The following is a 25,959-nucleotide window of genomic DNA, read 5'->3' on the forward strand; positions in this document are numbered from 1 at the left end:
ATGTTCATTCAAATTAATAATAAAAAAAACAAATACTGTATAAAACAAAAAAAAATGAAGGTATTGTGCTGGTTGAGGTATAGCTTAGGTTTGCATGGGGGGAAAATGCACAAAAATGGGAATCAAAGCAACATAAAGCAGTCTATTACACTCAACTCTGTATGTGCAAAAAAGCAAACAGAAAATACCTAGGAATATCCTTATCAAGAAAGAGCCTGCAAAACATAGAAAAGGCTTTTGTTAGTTTGGCACAAAGAAGAAAGAAAAAGGCAAAGAGAAAAAAAGGGACTAATCCACTGATAAGCAAAACGAATTAAAACAGACAATTAACAGAGACTCCGGTGGACAGTTGACACAGGCATACAATGGCATGGGTTTCTCTCTAGAGACATTCAATGAAGGATCATGCTGGGCATAGAAGAAAACCACCTCTAATAGTTATTTTAGATATTATTTAATATTATGAATGGCAGAAGTTGCTGTGAAGTTAGGAGAAAGTCAAGTCAGTTGTTAACATTAACATGGTCTGGGATGAAAAGAAGTACTGGCCTTTGTTTTAGTCCACTGTCAGTCTATCAGGAGAAATGCCTCTGACATACAACAGGGAGCTCGTGCGGCTAAGTGGTAAGGAGTTGCGGGAGAAAGATGGGTAATCTCCTCTTGTGTACTTTACAGCTTCTGAAAACATGCTGGAGGTTCAGCTGTGAGTTGGTTTTGATTTGACAGCATAGAACAACAACAAGTACACACACGGGGAGCTCTGGTGGCCTAGTGGGTAAGGAGTTGCATTGCCAACCCAAAAGCAGGCAGCACGAATCCACCAGTTGTTTAATAGGCGAAACAAGGGCAATTTCTTCCCTGAGCTATTTATAGCCTCTGGAAACCTATTGGAGGTCAGCTATGAGTTGGTACTAACTCGACAATAGTCTGAATTTTTTTGAACATAATATATATCTAAATTACAGTGCCAAGAAGCTGCATTGCAATCCTGAAGGCACTTGGTTTGAATCCACCAGTTGTTCCACTGGAGAGGATGGGCAATCTCCTCTTGTGTGATTAACTGCCTTTGAAAACCTGCCGGAGGATCAGCTATGGGTCAGTTCCTACTCAACAGTACAGAGCAACAACAATGACAACGATATATGACAATGATCTGGAAAAAGGGGTGCACTGTAGAATGGGGGGAAAGAAAATGTTCAACAATGAAAAAAAATTATTTAAAAAACACTTCTCTGTTCACATCTAGCTGAGGCTGTGCGGGTGAGTGAAAGATGGGAATATCCTGTGCAATTTACAGCCTTGAAAACCCACTGGAGGGTCAGCTTTGAGTCAGTTCTGACTTAATGACAGTTGAGTTTGTGATTTTTTTTACATTATTATAACCTCAAAAAGTCTTTTGGTGAAAAAGAATGCATACAAACTTTGCAAGTAAACCAGAATAAAATAAAAATTTTATTTAAAATAAAAAGTTTTTTGGCTCTCAATCAGGATCAGACAGAATTTAGCATCCTTATCCTTCCTGTTCCTTTCAAGATGCTTTCAAACAACAACAGCCTCTGCCCTGCTTGCATAAATTTGTCTTTGTGTACTTGAGCAATAAAATCATGGTTTAAAAAAAAAATCATGGTTTAACTACCAAAAAAACAGAAAGTCCTTTGGTTCATGCCCAAAAGCTGGTTAAGTGCTCAGGAGGAGATGATCAATTTGTTACCTTACCTGTTAAGAGCTTGTTAATAGTTAATTTTTAAAATTCTCTCAAGAATGATAAAAAGATGCACACATTCAACATTTTTCTATTTTATACTAAGTTTACATTCATTTGTCAAGCTCTTATGTAGGGCCAGAGCCATTTCTTTAATTACAGGGTCATTTATTCAACTTAGAATCATTTTACTTGCAAAATCACAGCTCTGAACCCGCTGTAGGGCCAGCTATGGATTGGTTCAGACTTGAAAGCACACAACTACCACCACCCACAGTTTCTCATTTATAGTTTTCAGTCTGGTGAAATGAGAACTGGAAACCTGAGAAGAAAACCTAAGTGCTCAATCCTTTAACTTTTGATAACTTTTCACATCTGTCTAATCCAGTCTTATTTTAACAACTGGTATTTTTTTAAAAGTAACTCACCATTATACCTTTCTAAAATATTCAATTTCTTTTCTATAGAAACAGAGGTAGATCCCCCCCCCCTTATATTTCATCAGTTTTCCTGATGAAAATCTACTACTATATGACCATTTTGCACGTTAACAATGTTTGTTTCCTTTTTCTCCCTTCTAGGAAAAAAAACCTATGATACAAGGAAACAACAGAAAGAAAGAAATGAATCCTTGTCCAAAATTTCCTTTGACTGTTTCTATTTCTTATTTCTAAGTCTTATTTCTCCATTGCCTCCTCCCAACATACAACCTGAGCACGTTTTTTAGGAGCAGACAGAAGAACAGGAAAATGCTGTGCAAAGGAAGTATTCAAAGCCCACAGGAGAACACTTCTGCTCCCCAGCCCTTACCATAGAAAGAAATCCTATCTGTATAAACATCTGACACGACCCCTTTCCCGGGTGAGGGCCTCTTACACGACAAAGGAGGATGGTACTTCTTTATGCAGCAAGAATTTAAGACAAATTAAAATGAAAACTAAAATTACTTAAAGCAGCCAGTCTTAGAAGAGCTTACGTTAATTTATCATTTTTACGTATAAATAAAAAAAATACTGAGGATAACTGGGTCTAAACTAGAAGCAGTAATGACTAAACACAAGAGGTTTCCCTTATACATGGGAGGGTACGTTCCCAGGAGACTCAGGAGCATGATAACCTTTCTCCACAGCAACTGTTTCATAGGAAAACATTTAGTCACAGTAATTACTTAGTTTGTACTTTTAAGCCCTTGGGTAGCATCCTGCTGAGTTTTGTCTGCTTTATTATTGCATCATAGCTATTCAAAATTCCACACAGGATAAAACATTTTCACACTATAAAGATAACGGTCATAATTATAAATACAGCTCTAATTATTATTACGTATATATATTTTTTAGAATGGGATGGGTAACAAGAAAATAGGGCAGTTTGATGTGAGAAGAGGATTCATTTCTCAATCTAAGATACAAGTCACTAGGGAATGCAGACTCTTAATAGTTTATCAGTTGGCTCCACAGGGACTGACATCATCATCCTCCTTCGGGGCCTCACCTGCTGGAGGTGTGGGACGACTTCAGGTACTTGGCAGAGATAATATTTAAGGAAAGGATGGCATCAACTGCAGCTTCATCCACCTCAGCCTTATTCCTAATACGGCCTAAAAACAAAGGGAAAAAATATCAGAATATAGGTATATTTCAAAACAAAACATAAGTTCATTAAATAAAAAATGAACTTTTTAATGTTGGTATTATAGTCTTAGATACTAGAAAGGACACTTGGTTTACCACAGGGTCTGTCCTTTACTTCCTATAATTAGTCACTTGTGAAATCCTATTGATTCTCTGTTCAAATGGTTTCTCATATTCCCCCCAACTTTATGTTCAATATGACTGCCAATCTGAAACATGGCAAAAATCATTTCACTGTTCTGTTGTTCATATTTCTGTCCTTCCAATCCATCATTTAATAAAAAGTTCTTCATTCAAAGACTTCACTATTTGCTCAAAGTCCTGTTTTAGACTACATGCTAAAGCTTATACTGTTTAGCCAACTGTTGCTCTAACCAAAGCTCAATTTCTCTACTCTGGTCACAGGTTCATAATCATTTGAATGTTAGACACAGTCCTGACACAGGTGCTTAAATATTTCCATCAAAGTAACAAAATAAACAAAACAAAAACATCTGGTTTCTTCTGGATCTATTTAAATCTTTTCCCATAAAACAATCTGGTTCTCCATGGTTATTTCCTTTGTTATATTCTTAGCCCAGGACTTTGTCATTTGAGCTCATTTTGGTATGTGTGATGGTAAATTTTGTGTCAACTTGGTTCTGCTGTGATTTTCTTGGTTTGGCCAGATGTTGGACTGTTGCTGTTATTTAATGTAATACAGAAGCTGCCCTGCCAGCTCAAAAGCATGCAGTTTGAATCCTTTTGCTGTTCCACAGAAGGACCATAGGGCAATCTCCTTTCATGCAATTATACTGCTTCTCAAAGCCTGCTGGAGGGTCAGCTATGAGTTAGTTCTGAATTAACAGTACACAACAACTCTGTATGTAACCTAATACAATTTATTAGTACCATGGACCCATAATCAACCCTCCAGAGTTTTCAGAGTCAATAAGTTGCCTGGGGAGGAGATAGCCCATGTTTCTCCAAGGGAGAAGTTGGTGAATTTGAACCTTAGTACCTTCGTGTTGGCAGTCCAATTCCTTACCACTAAGCCACCAGAGCTCCCTAATAAATTGGTTAGTGCCACTGAGTCACTTGCAACTCATTGCGATCCTATGTACAATAGTTCTGAACCCTGCTCTATCCTGAGCCAACCTTACTGTTTCTGACATACCTATTCTCATTACCCCAGTAACTGAATTAATCTCATCCAGGGTCTTCCTCTCTTGTGTTGTCCTAATTTCCCAAGCATGATGTCCCTCTCCAAGGACTGGTCCCTCCTGGCAACATGCCCAAAGTAAGACAGAGCTTCAGAATCCTTGCTTCCAAGCAATAGACTGATTTCATCCTCTCCAAGACGAACCTGTTTGTTCTCCTAGCAGTCCACGGTCTATTCAATACTCTTCTCAGCACCACAGCTCTAAGGGATCAATTCTTCTTCTATCATCCCTAGTCACTGTTCAACTTTCTAATGCATAGCAAGTAACTGTGAAGACCATGGCCTGAATCAGATGCACCTTAGTCTCCAGACTGACATCTTCAGTACGCTAGAGAGGTCCTTGACAGCAGATTTCCCCCAATACAATTTGTCTTGATTTCCTGGCTGCTGGTACCAAGAGTACTGATTGAGGAGCCAAGTAAACTGAAGCTGTTTACAAACTCAATCTCTTCATCGTCTATCATGATGCTGCCAATTGGCCCAGTGGGGAGAATCTTTGTTTTCTTGACATCTAGCTTCAATTAATATTGAAGGCTGCAGTCCTTGACTATCTGCAGCAAATGTCAGGTCCTCCTCAGTTGTGGCAAGCAAGATTATGTCACCAGCACAACACAGGTTGTTGATGAGTCTTCTTCCAATCCTGATGCTACATTCCTCCTCACAGAGTTCAGCCTCCTGGATTATCTCCCCCATATATAAATTGAAAAGGTATGGAGATAGGATGCATCCCTGGTGTATACCTTTCCTGATTTTTAACTATGCACATAGTTCATTGCTCTGTTCTGATGAATGTCTCCTGGTCCAAGTATAATTTTCACATAAGGACATGCAAGTGCTCTGAGATTCTCATTTTTCTCAAGGTTAGCCACAATTTGTTGTGATCCACCCAGTCAAATGCCTTTCCTTTGCAAAGTCAATGAAACAGAGACAGACATCCCTCTGGTAATCTCTGCTTTCAGCCTAATCTAATGTTAGATCCATCTAACATTAACTCTAGTATCGGTAGTACTATGGCCTCTTCTAAACCCAGCCTGCACATCTGGCAGTGCTCTACTGAAGTGCTGTTCTAGTCATTTGGGATAATTATCAGTAGGATCTTGCTTGCATGTGATATTAATATTGTTTGATAATTTCTGCACTCTGTCAGATCACCTTTTTTTTTTGGAATAGAAACAAATATGGATCTCTTCTAATTAGATGACCACATGGTTGTCCTCCAGAGTTCTTGGCACAATTTGGTGAGCACACCCAGGGCAACGTCTGTTTGTTGAAATATGTCAATTGGTCTGCTGTTAATTCCTGGGGCCTTGTTTTTGCCAATTCTTTCAGAGCAGTTTGAACTTTTTCCTTCATTAGCATGTTGTTGTTATTGTTAGGTGCTGTTCAGTTGAGTAAAACTCCTAGCAACCTTATGAACAAAAGATATGAACCCAATCCTGTCCTGAGCCATCCTCACACTTCCTGACACACAAGAGCCCACTGCAGCAGTCACTGTGTCAATCCACCTGGCTAAGGGTCGTCTTCTCCTTACAGACTCCTTCGTAGTCTTCTCCTTCCACCTTTCCTGACATCATGTCCCTTCTCCAAGGAATAGCATCTCCTAGCAACATGTCCAAAGCATGTGAGGCAAAGCCTCATCATTCCTGCCTCCAAAGTGCACTCTGGCTGCACCCTCTCCAGGACATATCTGTTTGTTCTCTTGGCCATCCATGGGATGTTCAGGCTCTTCTCTAGCACCACAGCTCAAAGGCGTCAATTCTTTCTCTGTCATCTTATTCACTGTCCAGCTCTTGGAAGCACAGCAAGTACCTGGAAGACCATGGCCTGAATCAGATGCACTTTAGTCTTCAAACTGACATCAATCCTCCTCAGTAATTTGGAAAGGTCCCTAACTGCAGATTTTCCCAGTGCAATGCATCTCCTTATGTCTTGACTGCTAGTACCAAGGGTGTTAATTGTGGATTCAAGCAAAATTAATCTGCTGACAGTTTCATTCTCTTCTCCATCCATCATGACACTGCCTATTGGTCCAGTGTTAAAAATCTTTGTTTTCTTGATATTGAAATGTAATCCATACTGAAGGTTGCATTCTTGATCTTCGGCAACAAGTGCTTCAAGTTCTCCTTTTGGCAAGTAAGGTTGTGTCATTTTCATAACACAGGTTATTGGTGAGGCATTTGACTATGTGGATCATGACTAGTTGTGGCTGACATTGAGAAGAATAGAAATCCCTGAGCACTTGATTGTGCTCATGAGGAACCTATACCTGGATCAGGAGGCTGCTGTGCAAACAGAGCAGCGGCGCACTGCATGGTTTGGAGCTGGGAAAGGAGTGCATCAGTGATGTGTTCTATCTCCATCCCTGTTCAAGCTATATGCTGAGCAAAAGATCTGAGAAGCTGGACTCTATGAAGAAGAATGTGGCATCAGGATTGGAGGGACATTCATCATCAGCATAGGCTCTTTTATTTTTCCAGGTTCATAATTTATTGTACAAGTTGATTATCACATGATGAGTTAACGTTAGGGTCGACAGGTGTGACAAATTATCAGTTGAAGTGTCAACAGTTTAGAATCTCATTTATGTTGCTTTCACAGCTAGAGTGTTTTTAGACTTTAACTTGGAGTATAGAACAAGCAAAGCAATGCCCCCATATGTGGCCGGCACACAATTCATTCTACCTGTGAGCTGATAAGAGTTGAAATACTTTTAAATACCAGTGAACTAGAATTGAATGTCACTTTCTGGACCTGCCACGATTTCAACCTACCCAAAGCCACAAATTCCATAGGCTCTTGCTCACACATTATTTCCTGAAATTCTTCTGTTGTTGGCCAATTCTTTCTGGTATAGTGACACTACATACTCCTTCCATCTCCTTTAATGCTTCCTGGATCATTTAATATTCTACCCAAAGCGTCCTTAAGTAAAGCATCTCGAGGCTTGAATTTGTTCTTCAGTTCCTTCAGCTTAAGAAATGCTGAACTCACCAAAGACGACATTCAAATGGCCAACAAATACATGAAGATATGTTCAAAATCCCTAGCTCTAAGAAAGATGCAAATGAAAACAACTATGAGATTATCACCTCATCCTAGTAAGAATAGCAAAATCTAACAGAGCAGCAAACAACAAATGCTGGCGAGGTTGAGGAGAAACTGGAACCCTTATTCACTGTTGGTGGGAGTGTAAAATGGTGCAACCACTGTGGAAGGTGGTATGGCATGCTCTCAGAAAGCTGCAAAAAGAAATGCCATTCTATTACTGGGAATATACCCTAAAGAAACCATAACTGCCACCCAGGCAGATATATGCACACCCATGTTTATTGCAGCTTTGTTCATAATAGCAAAGAGTTGGAAACAACCTAAGTGCCCATCAACAAATGAATGGATAGAGAAGCTGTGGTATATTCACACAATGGAACATTGAGTTGCAAAACAAGGAACTCATGCAATATTACTAAAAATGGGTGACCCTGAAGGACATTATGCTGAGTGAAATATCTCAGTCACAAAAGGACAGGTGCTGCATGGTGCCACTATTGTAGAATGGGACTGACATCAGGATTGAAGTGAGATTGAGAAAAATTGGATAAATTATGTATACCGCATTGAAACAGATGAGGGAGAGGACTGTTTGAAAGCGATATGTGATTGGGTATTACAGTTATGACAAGAGTCCTGAATGAAGGTTGCACAGTGGAGTGTACTCAGCATGGGAGGGATTCTATACCATGAAATAATTTTACTTTTCAAAGAGAAGAGCAAACTGGGGGGGAGGGGTGGGCAGGGAGAAAAATTCAACAATAAATGTATGGAAATCCAAAATCTCTGTAAATTTTCATTAAAATAAAAAACATAAATGCTGAGCGAGTTTGGCCCTATTGATTTTCTGACTCCACCTTTTCACATTTCATTTTAACACTTTGCTTTGTCTTTCCACACTGCCCTTTGAAATCGTCTGTCCATCTCCTTAACTTCTTGATTTTTTCCTTTTGCTTTGGCTTCTTGGCATTTAGTACAATATTCAGAGTCTCTTTTGACATCCATCTTGGTCTTCTTCCTCTGTCTTTGTAAAGACTTTCTGCATTCTTCCTGGATAGTATTCTTGATATCCTCCCACAGCTTATCTGGTCTTTGTTCATTAGTATTCAAGGCCTCAAACCTGTTCCTGAAATGGTTCTGAAATCAGGTGGGATAGACTCAAAGTAAAATTTTCGTTCTGTGGATTTGATTTAACCTTCTTTAGCTCTAGTTTTCCTTTGCATATGAGTAGTGTTAGTGTAACAGATTGACCTTCAATGATAGGAGCCATCAGTTTAAAGGGGGAATTTCCATAGAGGTGTGATTTGCCTCCAGAATATAAATGAATACCTTGACAGAAACAAACATTGCTTGATGGTTATCTGGTTTGTAAGGGGGATGGAGGGACAATCACTAGATAATATACCTTAAAGAATGAGAAAGGCATTGTACGATAAAAGGGAGATGGCCAAGACAAAAGAATCACTGAGAGGTAGGCAAGAGTTAAACATAACAATAGAACTATTACAAAACTACTTTGCAATAAGAGTAATATCAAACAGTAATTTTTAAGTAGATATATATGTGGATTCGTAAGCCAAACGGTGTGGAGTGGCATTATGGCAATAAACTGAGTATATAGAAGTCTGGCAAAGGTTATTTCTATATATGTACTTATATGTACATAAGGTACAATAGGTTTACAGTTCAAAATGGCTTTCCTAGCCTTTATCTTTGGCTTTCACCAAATAACTGGGTGGGAACATACATCTAAGATGTACAGGCTACTTATGAGGGAGCTCTGGTGGCAGAGTCTATAAGGAGTTGTGAAGCTAACCAAAGCCAGCACCTCTCTGGTAGTTCAAAAAAGCAGGTCTGAAAGAGAAAGATGGGCAACTTTCTCCCATGTGGTTTATAACCTCTTGGAAACCCATTAGAGGGTCAGCTATGAGTCAACTCTGACTTGATGGCGATGAGGTTTTCTTTTTAGTTAAACTATTTATGATGGATTGGTCAATCACATCATGCTGCCGGGTTTAAATTGAGCAGATTTAGTGGCAGAATATGGTATCTCACCATTAGCAAGAAAAAAAAGAGAGCGTAGCATTACTCCCTCAGGACCAGTTATTTCCTACACTAGTCAGACTGGGATCTAGATGAGAGCAGCAAGCAGCAGTGGAGAACCAACCAGTCATGGATGTGAAGCAGAGCTAACCTACGATTGCTGCACCAGGGAGGCAGACCAGGGGCCTTTGCCCAAACTTACTGGAGGACTGGCCTGAGAGAGGGAGATGCCATTACTGGCAGAATTAAGAAAGCTATGTAAAGCTGGGCTGAAGCTGTGAGGTTGAAGGTCAAAAGGCCTGCTAGCACACTGGAGCAGTTATCCTGATGGAAGAACTGCATTGTTTCCAACCTGAATTGTAACCTGCTCTGGTGGCCTAGTGGCAAGAAGCTGCACTGCAATCCCAGAGGTATGTGGTTCGAATCCACCAGATGCTCTGCTGGAGAAGGAGGGGCAATCTCCCCCTGTACCAGTCAGATCAGATTTGACCGTACACACACAAAAATAATAAAATAAATAAATAAATTAAAAAAAAAACCAAAATAAAACCAAACCCCAACTCCATGACATCTAGCAGGACTGGACTCAGAGCTGACCCTTAACTGGGTTTCTGAGGCTGTAAACTGCAAGGGCTTAAAGTCATGATCATTTACAAAGCATGTGTTGTGTACTACAGAGTCCAAACACACCCATAGCTGACCCTCGAGTGGATTTTCAGAGGCAGTAATCACGTGGGAGGAGAGGGCCTATCTGATGGGCTCCAACTGTGTGCCTTTTGCCACTAGGAGGCAAGAAGTTGCACTGCAAGAAGCTCTGGTGGCCTAGTGGTGAGAAGCTGCACTGTAATACTGAAGGCAAAGCTTCTAATCCGCCAGATGCTCTGCTTGAGAAGAAGGGTCAGATTTAAGGGTACAAGATCCATCTGACATCAGGAATGATATTCCTCATTTCAAGGCCTCTTTGGAATTTAGCTTGAATTTCTGCATTTCCTTGTCAATGTAATGTTTCAACCAACTTAGAATAATTTTCAGCAAGACTTTACTTTGCATGTGATAATAACATTATTTGATAATTTTCACATTCTGTCAGTTCACCTTTTTTAGGAATGTAAACAAATATAGACCCTTCTAGTCAGCTGGCCTAGTAACTCTTCCAAATTCCTTGCTAGTGAGCAAGTGCAGGGGTGCAAACTGTTTGCTGAAACACCTCCATCGGCATTCTATCAGGGCAGCTGGGACTTCTTCCTTCATTACAATTGGTTCTTGATCATACCTTAATTCCTGAAATGATTCAGTGACAGCAATTTTTTTAAAATTTTCTTTTATTGTTTTTGTGTGTGTGCAGTCAAATCAGATCTGACTGGTACAGGAACAGGTTCCCTCCTCTAGCAGAGCATCTGGTGAATTTGAACCAATCGACTCTGGGATTGCAGTTCAGTTTCCTGCCACTAAGCCACCAGAGCTTCCACAAATTTTTTTGGTACAGTGATTCTGTGTATTCCTTCCATCTTCTTTTTATGTTTTCTGCATCACTAAGATTTTGGCAAAGAATTCTTCAGTATTACAACTTGAGGTTTGAATTTTTCAGTTCTTTCTGCTTTGACTTGGAGAATCTGCTATCAAGGACTTCTCCAAAGTGCTAAAAATCAAGGATATCAGTTCACAGGGTCACTATGAGTGATAGTGGACTCAACATCACCTAGTAACAGCAATGAAGAAAACTAAGCCAATACTTGATCATTCATCATATCATTTTATATACATAAATATATATATGCTATCTCCCCAACTAGTACTATTTTCAGAGCCTCTTCTGACATCCATTTGGTCTTGCCTTCTTTCTTCATGGATAATCCTTGATGCCATCCCACAATTCATCTGGTCATTTTTGGTCATTAGTGTTCAATGCATCAGAAAACTATTTTTGAGATTTTTTAAAAAAATTTTATTAGTTTTAATGAACATTTACAGAGATTTTGGGTTCTCATTCATTCATTGTTGCACTGTGAGATGGTTTTTAAGTTTAGGTGTGAAAAGACTTGAGATTTTATTTTGGTTCTTGAGGACTTGTTTTCGTCTACTTCAACTTAATTCTGAACTTGCACATGAATAATTGATGATCTGCTTTACAGTCAACCCCTGGTCTGTCTGCATCGTGAAAACCTGCTATCAAGGACCTCTCTAAAGTGCTAAGGAACAAAGATGTCAGCTTAAAGATTAAGGTGCACCTGATCCAAGCCATGGTCTTTTTAATTACTTCATTTATGCACCTGAGCATAGAAAAACGAATAAAGATGACAGAAGAAAAAGTGATGTCTTTGAGTTGTGGTGTGGGGGAATAGTACAGACTATGCCACGGGCTGCCAAAAGAACAAACAAGTCTGTCTTGGCAGAAGTGTAGCCATGGTGCTCCACAGAGGCAAGGATGGTGAGACTGTCTCATCTACTATCAGGCACACTGGCAGGAGGAGCCCGTCCTTGGAAAAAGACATTATGCTGGGAAAGGTGGGGGATCAGGGAAAGAGGTGGAACGACACAGTATCTCTAGCAATGGGCTCGGGTGAATCAGCGATCACAAGAATGATGTAGGACTGCGCAAGGTCCTGATGTATTGTTCACAAGGCTGCTATGACTTTTATGCTACAGGATGACACCTAACAACAACTTGCCAACTAAACTGAAAAGACGCAGTGAGCAATGACTTCTTCTGTGACCCCTTACAACATCTAGCACAGAAACATACATAGCTAATTGAGGGGGGGGGGAAGGAAAATGGAATTAAATATCTACTAATGATTTTGTTGTTCGGTGTTGTTGAGTCACCTGCAATTCATAGTGACTCTATGTACAATAGCCCTGAAACCTGCCCTGTCCTGTGCCACCTTACTGTCTCTGACACACCTACCTCCATCACCCCAGTCACTGAATCGATCCATCTCATTGATGGTTTTCCTCCCTTATGCTCTCCCTCCACACTCCCCAGCATGATGTCCCTCTCCAAGGACTGGTCCCTCTTTGCAACATGCCCAGAGTATGTCAAATGGAGCCTCAGAATCATTGCCTCCAAGGAGCAAGCTGGTTTTACCCATTCCAGGATAAATCTGTTTGTTCTCCAGGCAGTCCACAGTATATAAAACTCTTCTCTAACACCACAGCTCAAAGGCATCAATTATCTTTTTATAATTCCTAGTCATTATCCAGCTTTCTGATGCATAATAAGCAATTGTGAAGACTATGGCCTGGATCAGGTGCACCTTAGTTTCCAGACTGACATCCTTGCTCTTCGGTACTCTGCAGAGGACTTGACAGCAGACTTTCCCAATGCAATTAGTCTTTTGAGTTGGTACCAAGAGCGTTGATTGTGGAGCCAAGCAAACTAAAGCTGTTAACAATCTTAATCTCTTCACCATCTATCATAATGCTCCAATAGGTGCAGTGTTGAGAATCTTGGTTTTCTAGATGTTGAGCTTCAATCAATATTGAAGGCTACAGTCCTTGACCTTCTGCAGCAAGCTCTTCAGGTCCTCCTCAGTTTTAGCAAGCCGAGTTGTGTCACCTGCATAATGCAGATTGTTAATGAGTATTCCTTCAATTCTGATGCCACATTTCTCCTCACAGAGCCCAGGCTTCCCAGATAAACTGTTCTGCATATAGATTGAAAAAAATGTGTAGATAGGACACATCCCTGGTATACACCCTTCCTGATTTTGAACCATGCAGTGTTTTCTTGCTCTGTTCTGATGATTGCCGCCTGGTCCAAGCATAGGTTTCACATAAGCATCATCCAACATCCTGGGATTCCCTTTCTTCTCAGAGTCAACCACAGTTTGTTGGTATCCACACAGTCAAATGCCTTTGCATGGTCAATAAAACACAGATAGACACTCCTCTGGTAATCTCTTCTTTCAATCAAGATCCATCTAACATTAACTGTAATATCCCTAGTACCACAGCCTCTTCTAAATCCAGCCTGCACATCTGGCAGCTATTTGTTGATGTACTGTTCCAGTTGTTTTAGGATAATTTTTAGCAGAATTTTGCTTGATAAAAATATTATTATTATTATTATTATTAGGTAATTTTGGCACTCTGTATTTTCAGACATGAGGCCCTGATACTCTCTTCAGTCCATATTCTGCAATCTGGTGTTCCACATACCACCAATGCTAAAAGAAAGCATAAGCAGGTGTTGAGTTTATGCTGGCAAGCTTATGTACAACAGGATGAAATCCAGCCTGCTCCTGTTAATCTTTGCTGGGCTTAAGTCCATTGTAGGAGCAGCTGTGTTAATTCATCTCGGTGAGAAGCTTCCTCTTTTAAGAAGACCTTTAAGCATGAGCCTTTTAAAAGAGCACAATAACATCACTAAAAAGCTCACCTCCTTCTCAGTCAGTGGAAGATACTCACCGACCACCAGCTCCCGTACATCCTTCCAGTGGAGCTCACTCCCCTTCTCATGGATGATGGTCACTGTGATCCTTCTCTGGATGCCCTGCGTAATGAAGGAAGGATGTACTTCAGCAGTGACAACTTACTATTTCCTCCTGTTTGTTATGTTTCGAATTTCTGGTGTGGAGACTTAAGAATGGATAGGAAAGAAAAGCATGGAGAGACAGAGAAATGCGAACCTTGTTATTCTAAACAAAGGGAAATGGGGTGAGGACTGAGGAATTGCCAAGTTCTTTTTATTTATTTATTTTTTAATTGCCAAGTTCTGATATAGCTTTAGGACCAGCTGTCCAGGTTTTCAGTTCTAAAATATCGGGCCCAAGTTCCTATGTGAACCTGGGTTATAAGTATCTTTAAGAACTGACAAAATCTATTTAGATTGGCCAAAGGATATCTAGATTTCACAATCAGAATTTTAGTCCATTGAAATCTTTCCCTTCTACCCCCATTAGGAACATATGGTGATGGGGAGCTCTGGTGGCCTAGTGGCAAGAAGCTGCACTGCAATCCCAGAGCCGCATGGTTCAAATCCACCAGATGCTCTGCCGAGGAAGGAGGGAAAATCTCCTCCTGTACCAGTCAGATCTGATTTGACGGTGTACACACACACACAAAATAATAAAATAAAATAAAATAAAAGGACATATGGTGATAAGAACAGCACTTCCAATTAGCATGAATAAAAACTGAGGGCAAAAGGGCATGGGATCTGTACAAATCATAGCAGCTCCATGAAACGAACTTCTTCAAAACAGCTTGTCTAAAACATTTATATAAAAAAAACACAAAGATATGTATAAACAATGAATATTCTAAGGAAGAAACATGAAAATGAGGAAAACAAATAGCACAATGGCCCCCTCCCACCTCTGCAGTGGAGAATGCAAGATACATCTCAACCAGTGTCACAGAGAGAGAAATTCATGAGAGCTGTAAGCGACATAAGAGAAGCAGGAAGAGCTGTATTTCTTATTCTAAACTCTTTTTGGTGTCCATCTTAGACCCTCATTTTTTTCCTTTTTAGTACCTGGTGAAGTAAAAATGTCCCCTGGCAAGGCAAGCCTGCAGTGTGATCAACCACAGCTGGAATATATCTATAGAAAGGAAAATACAAAAGAAGTTATTAGAATGCTCATTGCTAAGTCAGTCCTATTTCACCTGTGAGATCTTTCCTCGCTGCTATAGTTCCTGTTGGTCTTTCTTTTTCTAAACTCTAATTCCTATTTATTTATTTATTTTAATAGGTCCATTTTAGCATTTATTCAAATTATTATCTGCACTGATTAAGCATTTTCCCCATCTCTGTCTTATAATCCTTATGAAACTGATAAGCTCAAAGAATAGTAACATTTTTAGGCTTCATTTCAGTCTCCGAATCAAAGACACTCAAAATGTGTTAAGTGCAAAGAAAATTGACAAGAGATAAAAAGCAGATAAAGACTGCAGACATTTTCTAAGCATCTAGAAAGCCATTAACTCAGTATAAACTATTACTGTGACAACTCCTTACTCAATGTAAGTTGTAATCCCATTACAGACTTGTCCATGGAAAAGTCAAATTCCTCAAACCAATGATGATACTGGCAACTAGAAACAGGGATGATCTAGCCATATCCACATGCCATCCTACAAACAGAATATACTATGTCTATCCTGGTAAGGATCATTACAGTACTACATTTACACCCTACCCTTTACATTAACTGATAACCGTTTGCCTTTGTTTCAGGTAAAGGATTTCTCTTTCCTCATAAAAGTATTTTTGAAAAGAATTATATACACTAATTGGACCTGTCACTTAACTCTAACACAGCTCATCTACAAGTAAGCTCTACATCTGGATCCAGAACAGCCATTCTCAGTCAGGGTGGTTTTATTATGGAGGGAGCAACAGCAGACATTTTCAGTAGTCAACACTGGGAGGCGGCGCTACTGGTGCCTCTGAGTAGATCCACTGGATGGTGTGAAATAGATTGCACAAGATAGTCCACCACAAAACAGTGTGGAGCTGGAGAAATACTGACTTAGGAAGCATTCTTTTCCCAACCTCTGAGAGTAATGTAAGACTTGATCCTTTTACATGACATACGCTTCTGTCTCCATCTGTAACAGCTTTGCAGCTGATAAAACCCACTACATATATTGTCTTCTCTACCTAACAGTGTACATCTATTTTTCATTGTTACATAAGTCTCTACAGCTCCACTGCTAAATAAAGTCTTTACGACTGCTGTTTTAACAAGGCAATGATACTGGGTAGTTAGTTCTCCAGCAAACATTTGTCTTTTCTACCAAAGTCACTAAAATTCAACTGAAAACTAGAATATGACAGTGATGGTGTTTCAAGAACTTGATATAAGAAAACTCAAAATATCACCTTATTTTGAAACACTTCCCCTTACATAAACATTTAGGTGGTTGGACTTACTCTCCTGTGGGCTCCAGTTCACTGATTTCAAACCAAACGAGAAGGTCATATTTGCTCATGCTCTGGCCAAGGCTGGTTTTGCTCATGGTGTTTAATTTGGTGGCTGGAACTTTAAAAAATTTTTAGAAAATGTTAAAATCTAATCCAAGTCTACTCAATAAAAATACAAGTTTCTTCCATGTAAGTTTTTAAGGATACATATGAGAAAAGCAGCAAGACTTAGGGGATAGATTTAAACACAGTGAACTCAAAGAAACTTCATTATCAACAACCTTCCACAAAAACCAAGATAAATAAGCCCACTGCCATCCAGTGGTGTGGCAAAATGCTCACCCTCCTCCAACCTGCTCACACATGACAGTCACCTGTGGTTTGAAAAGCTTGCAAGGCCCAGACTTCCCCAAACCAGTTAAATCACTATCTCTGGGGTGAGATTAGGAACCATAAACTGTTGACACTCCCCAGGTAATTCTGATAAGTAGCTATGTTTGGAAACCACTGTTCTAATAGGCTGGTAAATACAGGATTCTAGACATGATCTTGTGCTATACATTTTCTATAAATTTAAATTCCATGCACTTAACTGTAGAGAGGAAATAAGCCAAAACCCTGGTATTTTCAAGAATTTCAGATTCACAGTATATAGATGCTAAAAGTCTAGCAAGACAATGAGAGTTTTGTGCTCAGAATTTGTGAGCACAAGCTTGAGCATCCAAGATCTGGGAATATAATTACTGCTTATCCACTAACTAGTTAGGTATGACTTTAGATGAGTCACTTAACCTCTGCGGGCCTGTCTTCTCATCTATAAAGGGTGGATGATGGTACTCAACATTCCTATCTGGAAAAAGTATTGCAAAGACACACTGGCAAATATGTGATAAGGGGTTTATGGACCCTATTTGTTTGTTTTTACATCAGTTGCTAGTGATTCATTTCCGACTTACAGCGACACCATGTAAAACAGCACTAAGTACTGTCTGGTCATGAGCCATCCTCACAACCCTAGCTCTGTTTTGAGCCCACTGTCACAGCCCCTGTGCCGGCCAATCCATGGCCCTGAGGGTTGTCTCCTTTTTTGCTGATCTTCTACTAAGCACGATACCTTTCTCCAGGGACTAGTCTTTCCTGATAAGAAGTCAAAGTGCATGAGACAAAGCCTCACCATATGTGAACCATAGAGTAATATTCAAATGTGTAGTTTAGCATTATTATTCATCCCCACTGAATTCTACATGAGTAGTTGATGTTAAAAAAAAAAAAGAGTTACTGATTCTAGCAATCATCTAAGAATCTAAAAACAAACTTGGAAGTATTAAAAACAAAGCTAAACCTCATCTCTTAGTAAAAATCTTTTAAATAAAAATACACTATCACATAGAACTTAAAAAACTTCATCCCAGTCCCCTCATCCCCTAAGTGATATGACAAAGAGGCCCAAGTGGAGAAGAAGCTTCTGAAAATCTCTTTGAGGAAAAGTGAAAAGATCTTGCTGATACACTCAAGTCTAGGAATATCATACCCAGAGGTGCAGTCTTTAGAACAAGCACCTGAGGATGGTTCTACATCTAGGGCAGAGCTACTTTAGCTACTAACCATCTCGTTTGGGTACCCTCTCGCTCTGGCAGCTGGGAACTGGCAGAAAGAGAAAAGGCGGCAACGGGTCAGCCCCATCCTGGAAGGTGGCAACAGCAGAGGATGCAAGCTCGTTGGCGTGCTCAGAAAATGTGTCCAGTACATGCACATTCACATAGTCAGACATGAGAAACCGAATCAGTTCAATCTTTCTCTCATGGTCTGAAGACAAGATGGACATAGGAGTAAAGAGGGTAGAGAATGATCAAAGGGTAGGTGGGAAGTTAGGCAAGTAGGCATTGAGGAGAAAGGATGAAAATAAAGAAAAATCAAAACAAGATTAACTGAACATGCAGAATATCAAATGCAAAGTCTCTGGAGTTATGGGGAGTTTACAGGGCAAATTTAAGTATAGAAAGGTATCAAAATTTGCCCCAGGTTTAAGAAATAAAGACCAGCAAATTGGCAGGGATACAACATTATTGTTTGTTTCTTTTAATTCTAAGTTAGGTACCAAGAATTATCAGAGCTGCTAAGGATACGAAGACGGGGAGCAAGAATTTGGACATGACCTTCCTCTGAAAAGTTATTCTGAATTAAGTGACACAATCATATAGAAACAGAACATCATGCAGACAACCCGGCTCATGCTCACCTGGCTTAGAGAGCGGCATGGGCGGAGGGAAGAACCGTCGTGATGGCTGAGGTGGGCTATAGGAAAAGAAGATAATATTAAAGGTGTGTTAAATTCCTGTTAGAAACTAGGTATTCTGAGCTCTCTGTACTATTTATGTACCCTCTGGTCTAATACCAGGAAGTGACACACAAATCCACACAGTGAAAATAAGACTAAGACACTGTCATCAAAGTCTTCATGTAAATCCTTGCTAACAGAAAAGACAGAACTATTTTCTGTGAGTAGGGATGCTCTGTCATCATTAGTCCTTGCTGTTGATCTTCTCCTCAATCTGATGATTGTACACAGAGCCCTGGGAGTATAGGAAGCCCCTTGCTAGGCGGCTAACAGAAAGGTCAGCAGTCTGAATCATTAGCTGCTCTTTTGGAGAAAGATAGGCAGTCTCGTTTAAGAATTTGTAACTTCAGAAACCAGAGAGGTCAAGCGTGGATGCACAGTTTTAGTTCTGTTGACTTAAGTGCTTATGTTTTACAAAGCTCTAGGTCATTAGGAACAGTTGTACTCAATTCTCATGACAGACCCCTAATTGTTACTCACTCTTCTACTCTATTCAAAGTCTCCTACAGTAAGATGATATTCAAAGTTATGGACAAAATGCTCCTGTGTTACATAAAATTAATGATTAGGAGGCTAGAAGAAATATGTTGCTGTTGTTCTATTAAATCTCTGTAGAGAGTTAATATTTTCAGCAAATCAGAACTTAAAAAAAAATTACAACAGAAATCTTTGCTCCTCTGATCCAAACCTGTTAAGCTCCTGTCCTTGCAGGTGAAGTGGGTGCTGCTGATAATGTCCAAAGACCTCAAAAACGATGGGCTTGGTTTTGATGTACTCCACAAACGACTCAGTGACTTCCACCGCGATCTAATAAAGCACAAGCCAAGCAAGATTAGAGAATCACTTATTATAAGTTATATTTTGTTGCAGTCTTAACTTCAGCAGTTTATGAATGCCCAGCACAGGCAGTTTGTTTTACTACACAGGCTTTTCATGTCAAAGAAAGAGGGTCCTTACTGGCTCTATTCTGCAAGCACTCTAGCAGCTTAGCATTTAAGAACCTCTACACTCCGTCCTGATGATCACAGGTTACACTGACTGGGCTCAAATGCACACACCTCCTCCTGCCCACTCCCTCCTCCTGTGGGTCTGTATCCTGCTGGAAAGTCACTCCCCAATGCCGCATAACCAAGTGATCTCAACATTTCAAAGTCTAACTCAAAGAGTTACAACCAAATAAAAGAAAATCACATGTTGCCTATTGATTTTGTGTCAGGTACAATGCCAAGTTTGACACATCTTTTCTTCCCTCTACTACAACCTTTGGGAAGCTTCCCCACCTCCTTTCTTTACCTAAAGATCTCACCCCTCTCCAATATATAAATAGTGTCTTTCCATTATTGGAATAATTCTCCTGTCTTTCCAAACCTACTGTTTTTCACTAATGCCTCTCTAATGTTCTTTATATGGTACTACTGGTATTTGGTATTCATACATGCACTCTGGTGCCCTTCTCACAATTCTAAACTCCACAAAAGCATAATTGTGATTCATCTCTGTGTTTCCTGGCACAGTCCTAATAAATCAATATTTACCAGATATGCACATGCTTATATTTAATAACACAGTTAACTTCGAAACAAGAGTAGCATCTACTTCCTAAACAACATGCTTCTGGAAACTCTATGAACTTCGATAAATGTCGGTAATTGTAGAGGGGCTTCAAGCCTTTTGTTCATAGGGTCACTATGAGTCCTGCTCAACTCAAAGGCAATCAACAACAACATTATTTCAAAACATAAAAAGAAATCAGTGCATTTTATGTTGAGTTGTGCCATTATTACAATTATTCTTTTCTCTCTTACTTTATTAACTAGATATGTCTGGTAAGTAAATGATACAGAGGTTTATGTTGTAGTGAAGATTGTGTACTCTGGGGTAAGTAAGATTTCTCAGGGTTTAAATCCTACCTCTGCCATTCTTTGCTTTGTAACTTTAGTGGGATACTTTAACCTGACTCAATTATCTCAGTTGTAAAAGCAGGATTATTATAATTCATGGTGTAAAGATGAGGATTAAAGGAGTTAAGACAAAACAAACAGTAATGGGAAAAGTTAATGAAAGCTACTGTGATGACAATGGCTTTCCAACAGAACTGGAAAGAAATCTACGATAAAAATTCTGTTTACGTACTCCATGTATGAGAGAGCTGTAAAAAGAATTAACAGTTATATATAATGCAAGTTTCAAGGAAAATGGAACTATGAATTTTAACTTAAGGGCAAAAGATATTTTCTGTATTTTTTTCTACATTATTTGTAACTGAACAATGTATGTATCTTTTAACATGTAACTTTAATAAAATTCTTATAGTAAACACATTTTTTTAAAAGCTTATTTTTCTAGAGAGGAAACAAAAACTCTCTACATTCAAACTGATGGAAGATTCTGGTCACAGGACCTATTGTAGTTTAGATAAAGGCTGGCTGCTCTTCTACTTAGGATTACCTCACTGCTCTGACCACTCCCTCTATTGTCTAGTCTCTCCCTTCGCCCCTCGCAGAGCTGCTTCCCTCAGACCGCTTTCTGAACTCTGAAAGGAGCCCACACAAGCCTGTGCTTCCTCACACCAGCCACTTAAGTGCATCACACACACACACACACACACACACCCTCAACACAGGGGGCCACAAGGTGCAGTCACTTACATTCTGCACGTGATAAAAACCTAGAGGACTTCCTCGGCCGTTGTTTTTGAGTGGTTCGGTAGAGAACGCTTCATCATGCCGATGCAAAAAGCTTAATAAACCACAACAAAAAAAGACAAGTTGAATTACACATTACAGTTTCATCATGGTCTCCATTAGAAAAGTCCAACTTGGATTCAATGAGAGAAATATCCTGCTTATGCAGATTCCTTAGCTGAATGTTTTTACAGAACACTTTATACATCACATAGTGTGGTGGTTCTTTCCCCCCCAAAATGACTGGTGTTCCTCCAGCACTGGGGCCCCCTTTCTCCCACAGTGTGGCTTTCACTGACAGAGAGTGACTCTGGCACAGGACTTGACACATAAAAGATATTTTGAGATTTTTTTTTCATGTCAATGGGCTATTTTTATTTACTCTCACAAATGGTGAGATTTTATTAGTTTGAAATAAAAGTGAGGTATTAAAAAAATACTTATCACAAAGATTTGTACTTAATAGAAACATCCTTTAGAAGGACATTGTCCCTGCCCTCCAAGAAGATAAAAGGTCTTGTCATGTAAATGAACTCCCCAGCAGGGGGACTAATGCATGTTTTTCCCAGGCTTTCTGCATGATGGATGCGGTGGAGCGTGGGATGGAGTGTGGCACTGCGGCGTGGAGTGTACCATAAGCACCCTCCCTATTTTCTTTCTTCTCCAAATCTTTTTCCGTTTCTTCTTCTTTTTTTTTTTTTAAAAAAAAAAATTTTTTTGTATGTGTACCATCAAATTGGATCTGACTAGTACAGAAGGCGATTGCCCCTCCTTCTCCAGCACAGCATCTGGTGGATTTGAATTGTGTGCCTCTGGGACTGCAGTGCAGCTTCCTGCCACTAGGCCATCAGAGCTCCCTCCTTCTCTTCTTTTTATCCTCCCATCCCTTATTCATTTAACCTGCCAGAGGCAGGCTAAGAATCAGGTGACTATGAATGACAGAAGAAGAACTGATGCCTTTGAGTTGTGATGTAGGAACAAAGTACTGAATAAGCCATGGAATGCCAAAAGGACAAACAGGTATGTCTTGGAAAATGTGCAGCCAGAGTGCTCCTTGGAAGCAAGGATGGAGAAGCTTCATGTCTCCTAGTTTGGGCATGTGGCTAGGAGAGTAGGAGAGGCTATTCCTTGGAAAGACAGATCAGTGAAAAGAACGGAAGACCTTCAATGAGGTGAGCTGACACGGTGACTATCAGAGACGATGAGGATGACACAGGATAGGACAGGATTTAGGTCTGTTGTTTATAGGGTATGACTCGATTACAGGGTATGACAGTACCTAACAAAAAAGAACAATATTCTGCCATTGTAGGATGTACAGATAAACTGCACTGGGGACACATGAAGTCAGTCACAGGACTCTGGTGCTGTTTAGTCTCTGTATACAAGGTTTACACAGTTTCTAAAAATTCAAGATTTTAGGTCTCATCATGATCTTCCTCCAAAGGGGGATGTCCTCTTTCTAGATTTTAGGAGAAAGGCTAACATACCATTATCATCGCCGTAGACATCAGCTAACTGAGTAAGTCTTTTCCACAAAATATATTGGTTATTAAATTAGAATCATAGTGTTACCAAAAAGTGATTATCAGCTAGCTCAACATTACCCTAACGTCAGAGCTGTTAGCAAACACCTTAAACAGGTAAAATCAATACTGAATAGGTAACATTATTTCAACAATTAAAAGTGATAGCAAATTAATGACTTACTTTATGATTGTTGTTGTTGTTATGTGCCATTGAGTCGCTTGTGACTCATAGGGACCCTATGTACAAGAGCCCTAAATGCTGCTCTATGCTGTGCCAACCTCGCCGTCTCAAACACACTCATTCCCACCACTCCACTCAGAATCGATTCTTCTCATCGAGGGTTTTCCTCTCCTGAGCCGTGCACCGTCCCTCCACTCTTCCAAACATGGCGTCCCTCTCCAAGGACCAGTCCCTCCTTACAACATGCCCAAAGTATGTCAGAAGAAGCTTCAGAATCCTTGACTCCAAGGAGCTTTCTAGATTCACCCTCTCCAGGATAAATCTGTTTGTTCTCCTAGAAGTCCACGGTATATTCAGCACTCTTCTCCAGCACCACAGCTCAAAGGCATCAATTCTCCTTCTATCATTCCTAGTCACTGTCCTACTCTCTGATGCATTAGCACGTAATTGCAAAGACTATAGCCTGCATCAGGTACACCTTAGTCTCCAGCCTGATGTCGCTGCACTTCAGTACTCTTGAGAGGTCCCTCACAGCTGACTTTCCCAATGCAATTCATCTCCTGATTTCCTGGCTGCCGTTACCAAGAGTGTTGACTGTGGAGCCAAGTAAACAAAAACTGTTAACTATCTCAATCTCTTCACCATCCATACTGATGCTGCCAATTGGCCCAGTGGTGAGAATCTTTGTTTTCTTGATGTGCTTTATGGTAATCACATTTAGCTAAGGACCTGGTTAAGACATTTAAGTCAAAGTGATACTTCAGAAATGAAATTAGGATCCCCAGGGAGACATGGGACATTTTGGTGGCATCACTGTGTATAGGGGTAGGTCAGATTTCATTCTTTTGTACAACTTTGCTTTCCGCATAATGAAAGGATACATTGATCTTGGGAGGCAATAAAATGTAAGATTCTCCAAAAGGTGTTTCCTAGTGATAACTCAGAAGACAGATCCAAAGATGTGCCCAAAAGTCACAGCTCTGAAAACGCTATGGAGAACAGTCCTACTCTAACTCACACAAGGTCTCCTTAGGGAGCAAGTAACTTGACAGCTACTATCAACAATGCAAAAGAACCATGAAGGGCGGGCTTCTGGTGGCCTAGTGGCAAGAAGTTGCACTGCAATCCCAGAGGCGCACAGTTCGAATACATCAGATGCTCTGCTGGAGAAGGAGGGGCAACACACATACGAATAATAATAAAATTTAAAAAAAAAAGAACCATGAAGAAGACATTTCAGCATGCAGAGCTCTAAATGAGCGAATTAACAGCCGTCTCAGGACCAGACTCCAGGCTGACGGAGGGAGTTAGTCCTCACAGAAGCTCTTTGGCAGGGTTCAGAGCATACTTGTCTCTCACACTATACCCTGTTTCATGCCACTGTTGGCTTCCTGTTGTTATTCCAAACTTGAATGAAGAAAGTGTTACTTCCGAGACTGCTAGTGGTTTACTGCTTGTGAATGCTAAACTCTCTTGAATGTCAAGCACTATATGGTATGCAAAAGATCTGGACACGTGTCATCCCAGTTAATAGGTAGGAAGGTAGAACAGCTTACTTGAACTGACAGAAGATGTCTGCATACTCTGGAAGGATTCCACTGGCCTGCAACACGGTTACTCGGAAAGTGAAGGCACTGCCCAGTTTCAGGTGGTTGCCAATCTCTTCAGAAAACCCTTCCATAACCATCTTACCATTCAGCAAAGTGTTTGACTTCAAATCTAAAGAGGGTCAAATAAAGGAACACACTTATAGTTCTGATAATACACATACTACCTTGCAAAAAGGAGAAGGTTAGGCATTATGTCCGTTCCTCACTGATGAAATCACGAAGACCCTTGACAAAGGGTAGTGTTTTCCCCTCTTTGAAAACACCCACACTCAAGTACATTCTGTTCTGTCTACATACCTAAGTCATTCATTCGATTGACTTCTTCTGGGGGAGTGATCACCTCAGAACTCTGACCCTGTCCTTCCACTATTCTCAACTCCTCCAAGGAAAGACCAGAACGGGTCATTGCAACCGAAGAAAAGTCATTCTGAAAGCAAGGCAGAGGTAGGTAGATGATTAAGTAGTACAGTAACCTTTTTCTCCATGTGCCTTACTTGCCCAACAAGTACTAGTGAAAGGAAAATTATATGGAATAAAAGTTGCCTGAGAAAAAAGGTTCGATAAAATATAAATATTGATTTCATCTTTCGTAATGTGGAATCTTTACCTTTGTTCCTGTTAGGCATATCCCATATTCTATTAAGGCTGGGGGACTACCAACTATATTTTTAAATTTTAAGTAGGAGAACTAGTCTCTACTGCTAGAAATTCTCCCAAGTCCATGTACTTCCCCCCTTCCTGGACAGTTTCTCACCTGACTGAAGTACTCGTTATCGAATGATATCTTAGCTGTTCCTGACTGTCGAATTCCAGAGCCATAATCAGGAGCTTCTTCATCCGCTAAGTAGGAAAAAAACAACAAAAAAACCCCAGACTGAATGAGATACCACAGGAGGAGGGAAAACAACTATTACTGTATTGTAATAGAAAGAGGTTGGATTTATGCTGTTGAGAACTTTAAAATGAGGTTGTTGTTGTTATGTGCTGTGGAGTCCCTTGTGACTCAAAGCAATCCTATGTACAATAGCCCTAAACCCTGCTCTATCCTGTGCCAATCGCACTGCCTCTGACACACCCATCCCGATTATCCCAGTCACTGAATCAATCCACTTCATAGAGGG

The 25,959-nt window shown here is 40.1% G+C and overlaps 1 protein-coding gene across 1 annotated transcript in view; it reads right to left on the minus strand.

Moving 5' to 3' along the window:
- The window catches only part of KIF1B (kinesin family member 1B), a 201,412-nt gene that overhangs the window by 17,901 nt on the left and 157,552 nt on the right, over nucleotides 1-25,959 (minus strand). Inside the window, exons 27-36 of the mRNA XM_006885766.1 lie at nucleotides 25,593-25,678; nucleotides 25,136-25,265; nucleotides 24,785-24,947; nucleotides 21,483-21,573; nucleotides 19,523-19,641; nucleotides 18,736-18,791; nucleotides 16,506-16,614; nucleotides 15,105-15,171; nucleotides 14,036-14,120; nucleotides 3,197-3,302 (exon numbers count right to left, since the gene is read on the minus strand). Of these exons, the coding sequence (XP_006885828.1) occupies nucleotides 3,197-3,302; nucleotides 14,036-14,120; nucleotides 15,105-15,171; nucleotides 16,506-16,614; nucleotides 18,736-18,791; nucleotides 19,523-19,641; nucleotides 21,483-21,573; nucleotides 24,785-24,947; nucleotides 25,136-25,265; nucleotides 25,593-25,678 (1,012 nt within the window). The remainder of the gene's footprint in view (nucleotides 1-3,196; nucleotides 3,303-14,035; nucleotides 14,121-15,104; nucleotides 15,172-16,505; nucleotides 16,615-18,735; nucleotides 18,792-19,522; nucleotides 19,642-21,482; nucleotides 21,574-24,784; nucleotides 24,948-25,135; nucleotides 25,266-25,592; nucleotides 25,679-25,959) is intronic.

This window comes from Elephantulus edwardii, unplaced genomic scaffold (assembly GCF_000299155.1).
Source record: "Elephantulus edwardii isolate Elephantulus edwardi_28Jun2011 unplaced genomic scaffold, EleEdw1.0 scaffold00045, whole genome shotgun sequence".
Taxonomy (NCBI): Eukaryota; Metazoa; Chordata; class Mammalia; order Macroscelidea; family Macroscelididae; genus Elephantulus; species Elephantulus edwardii.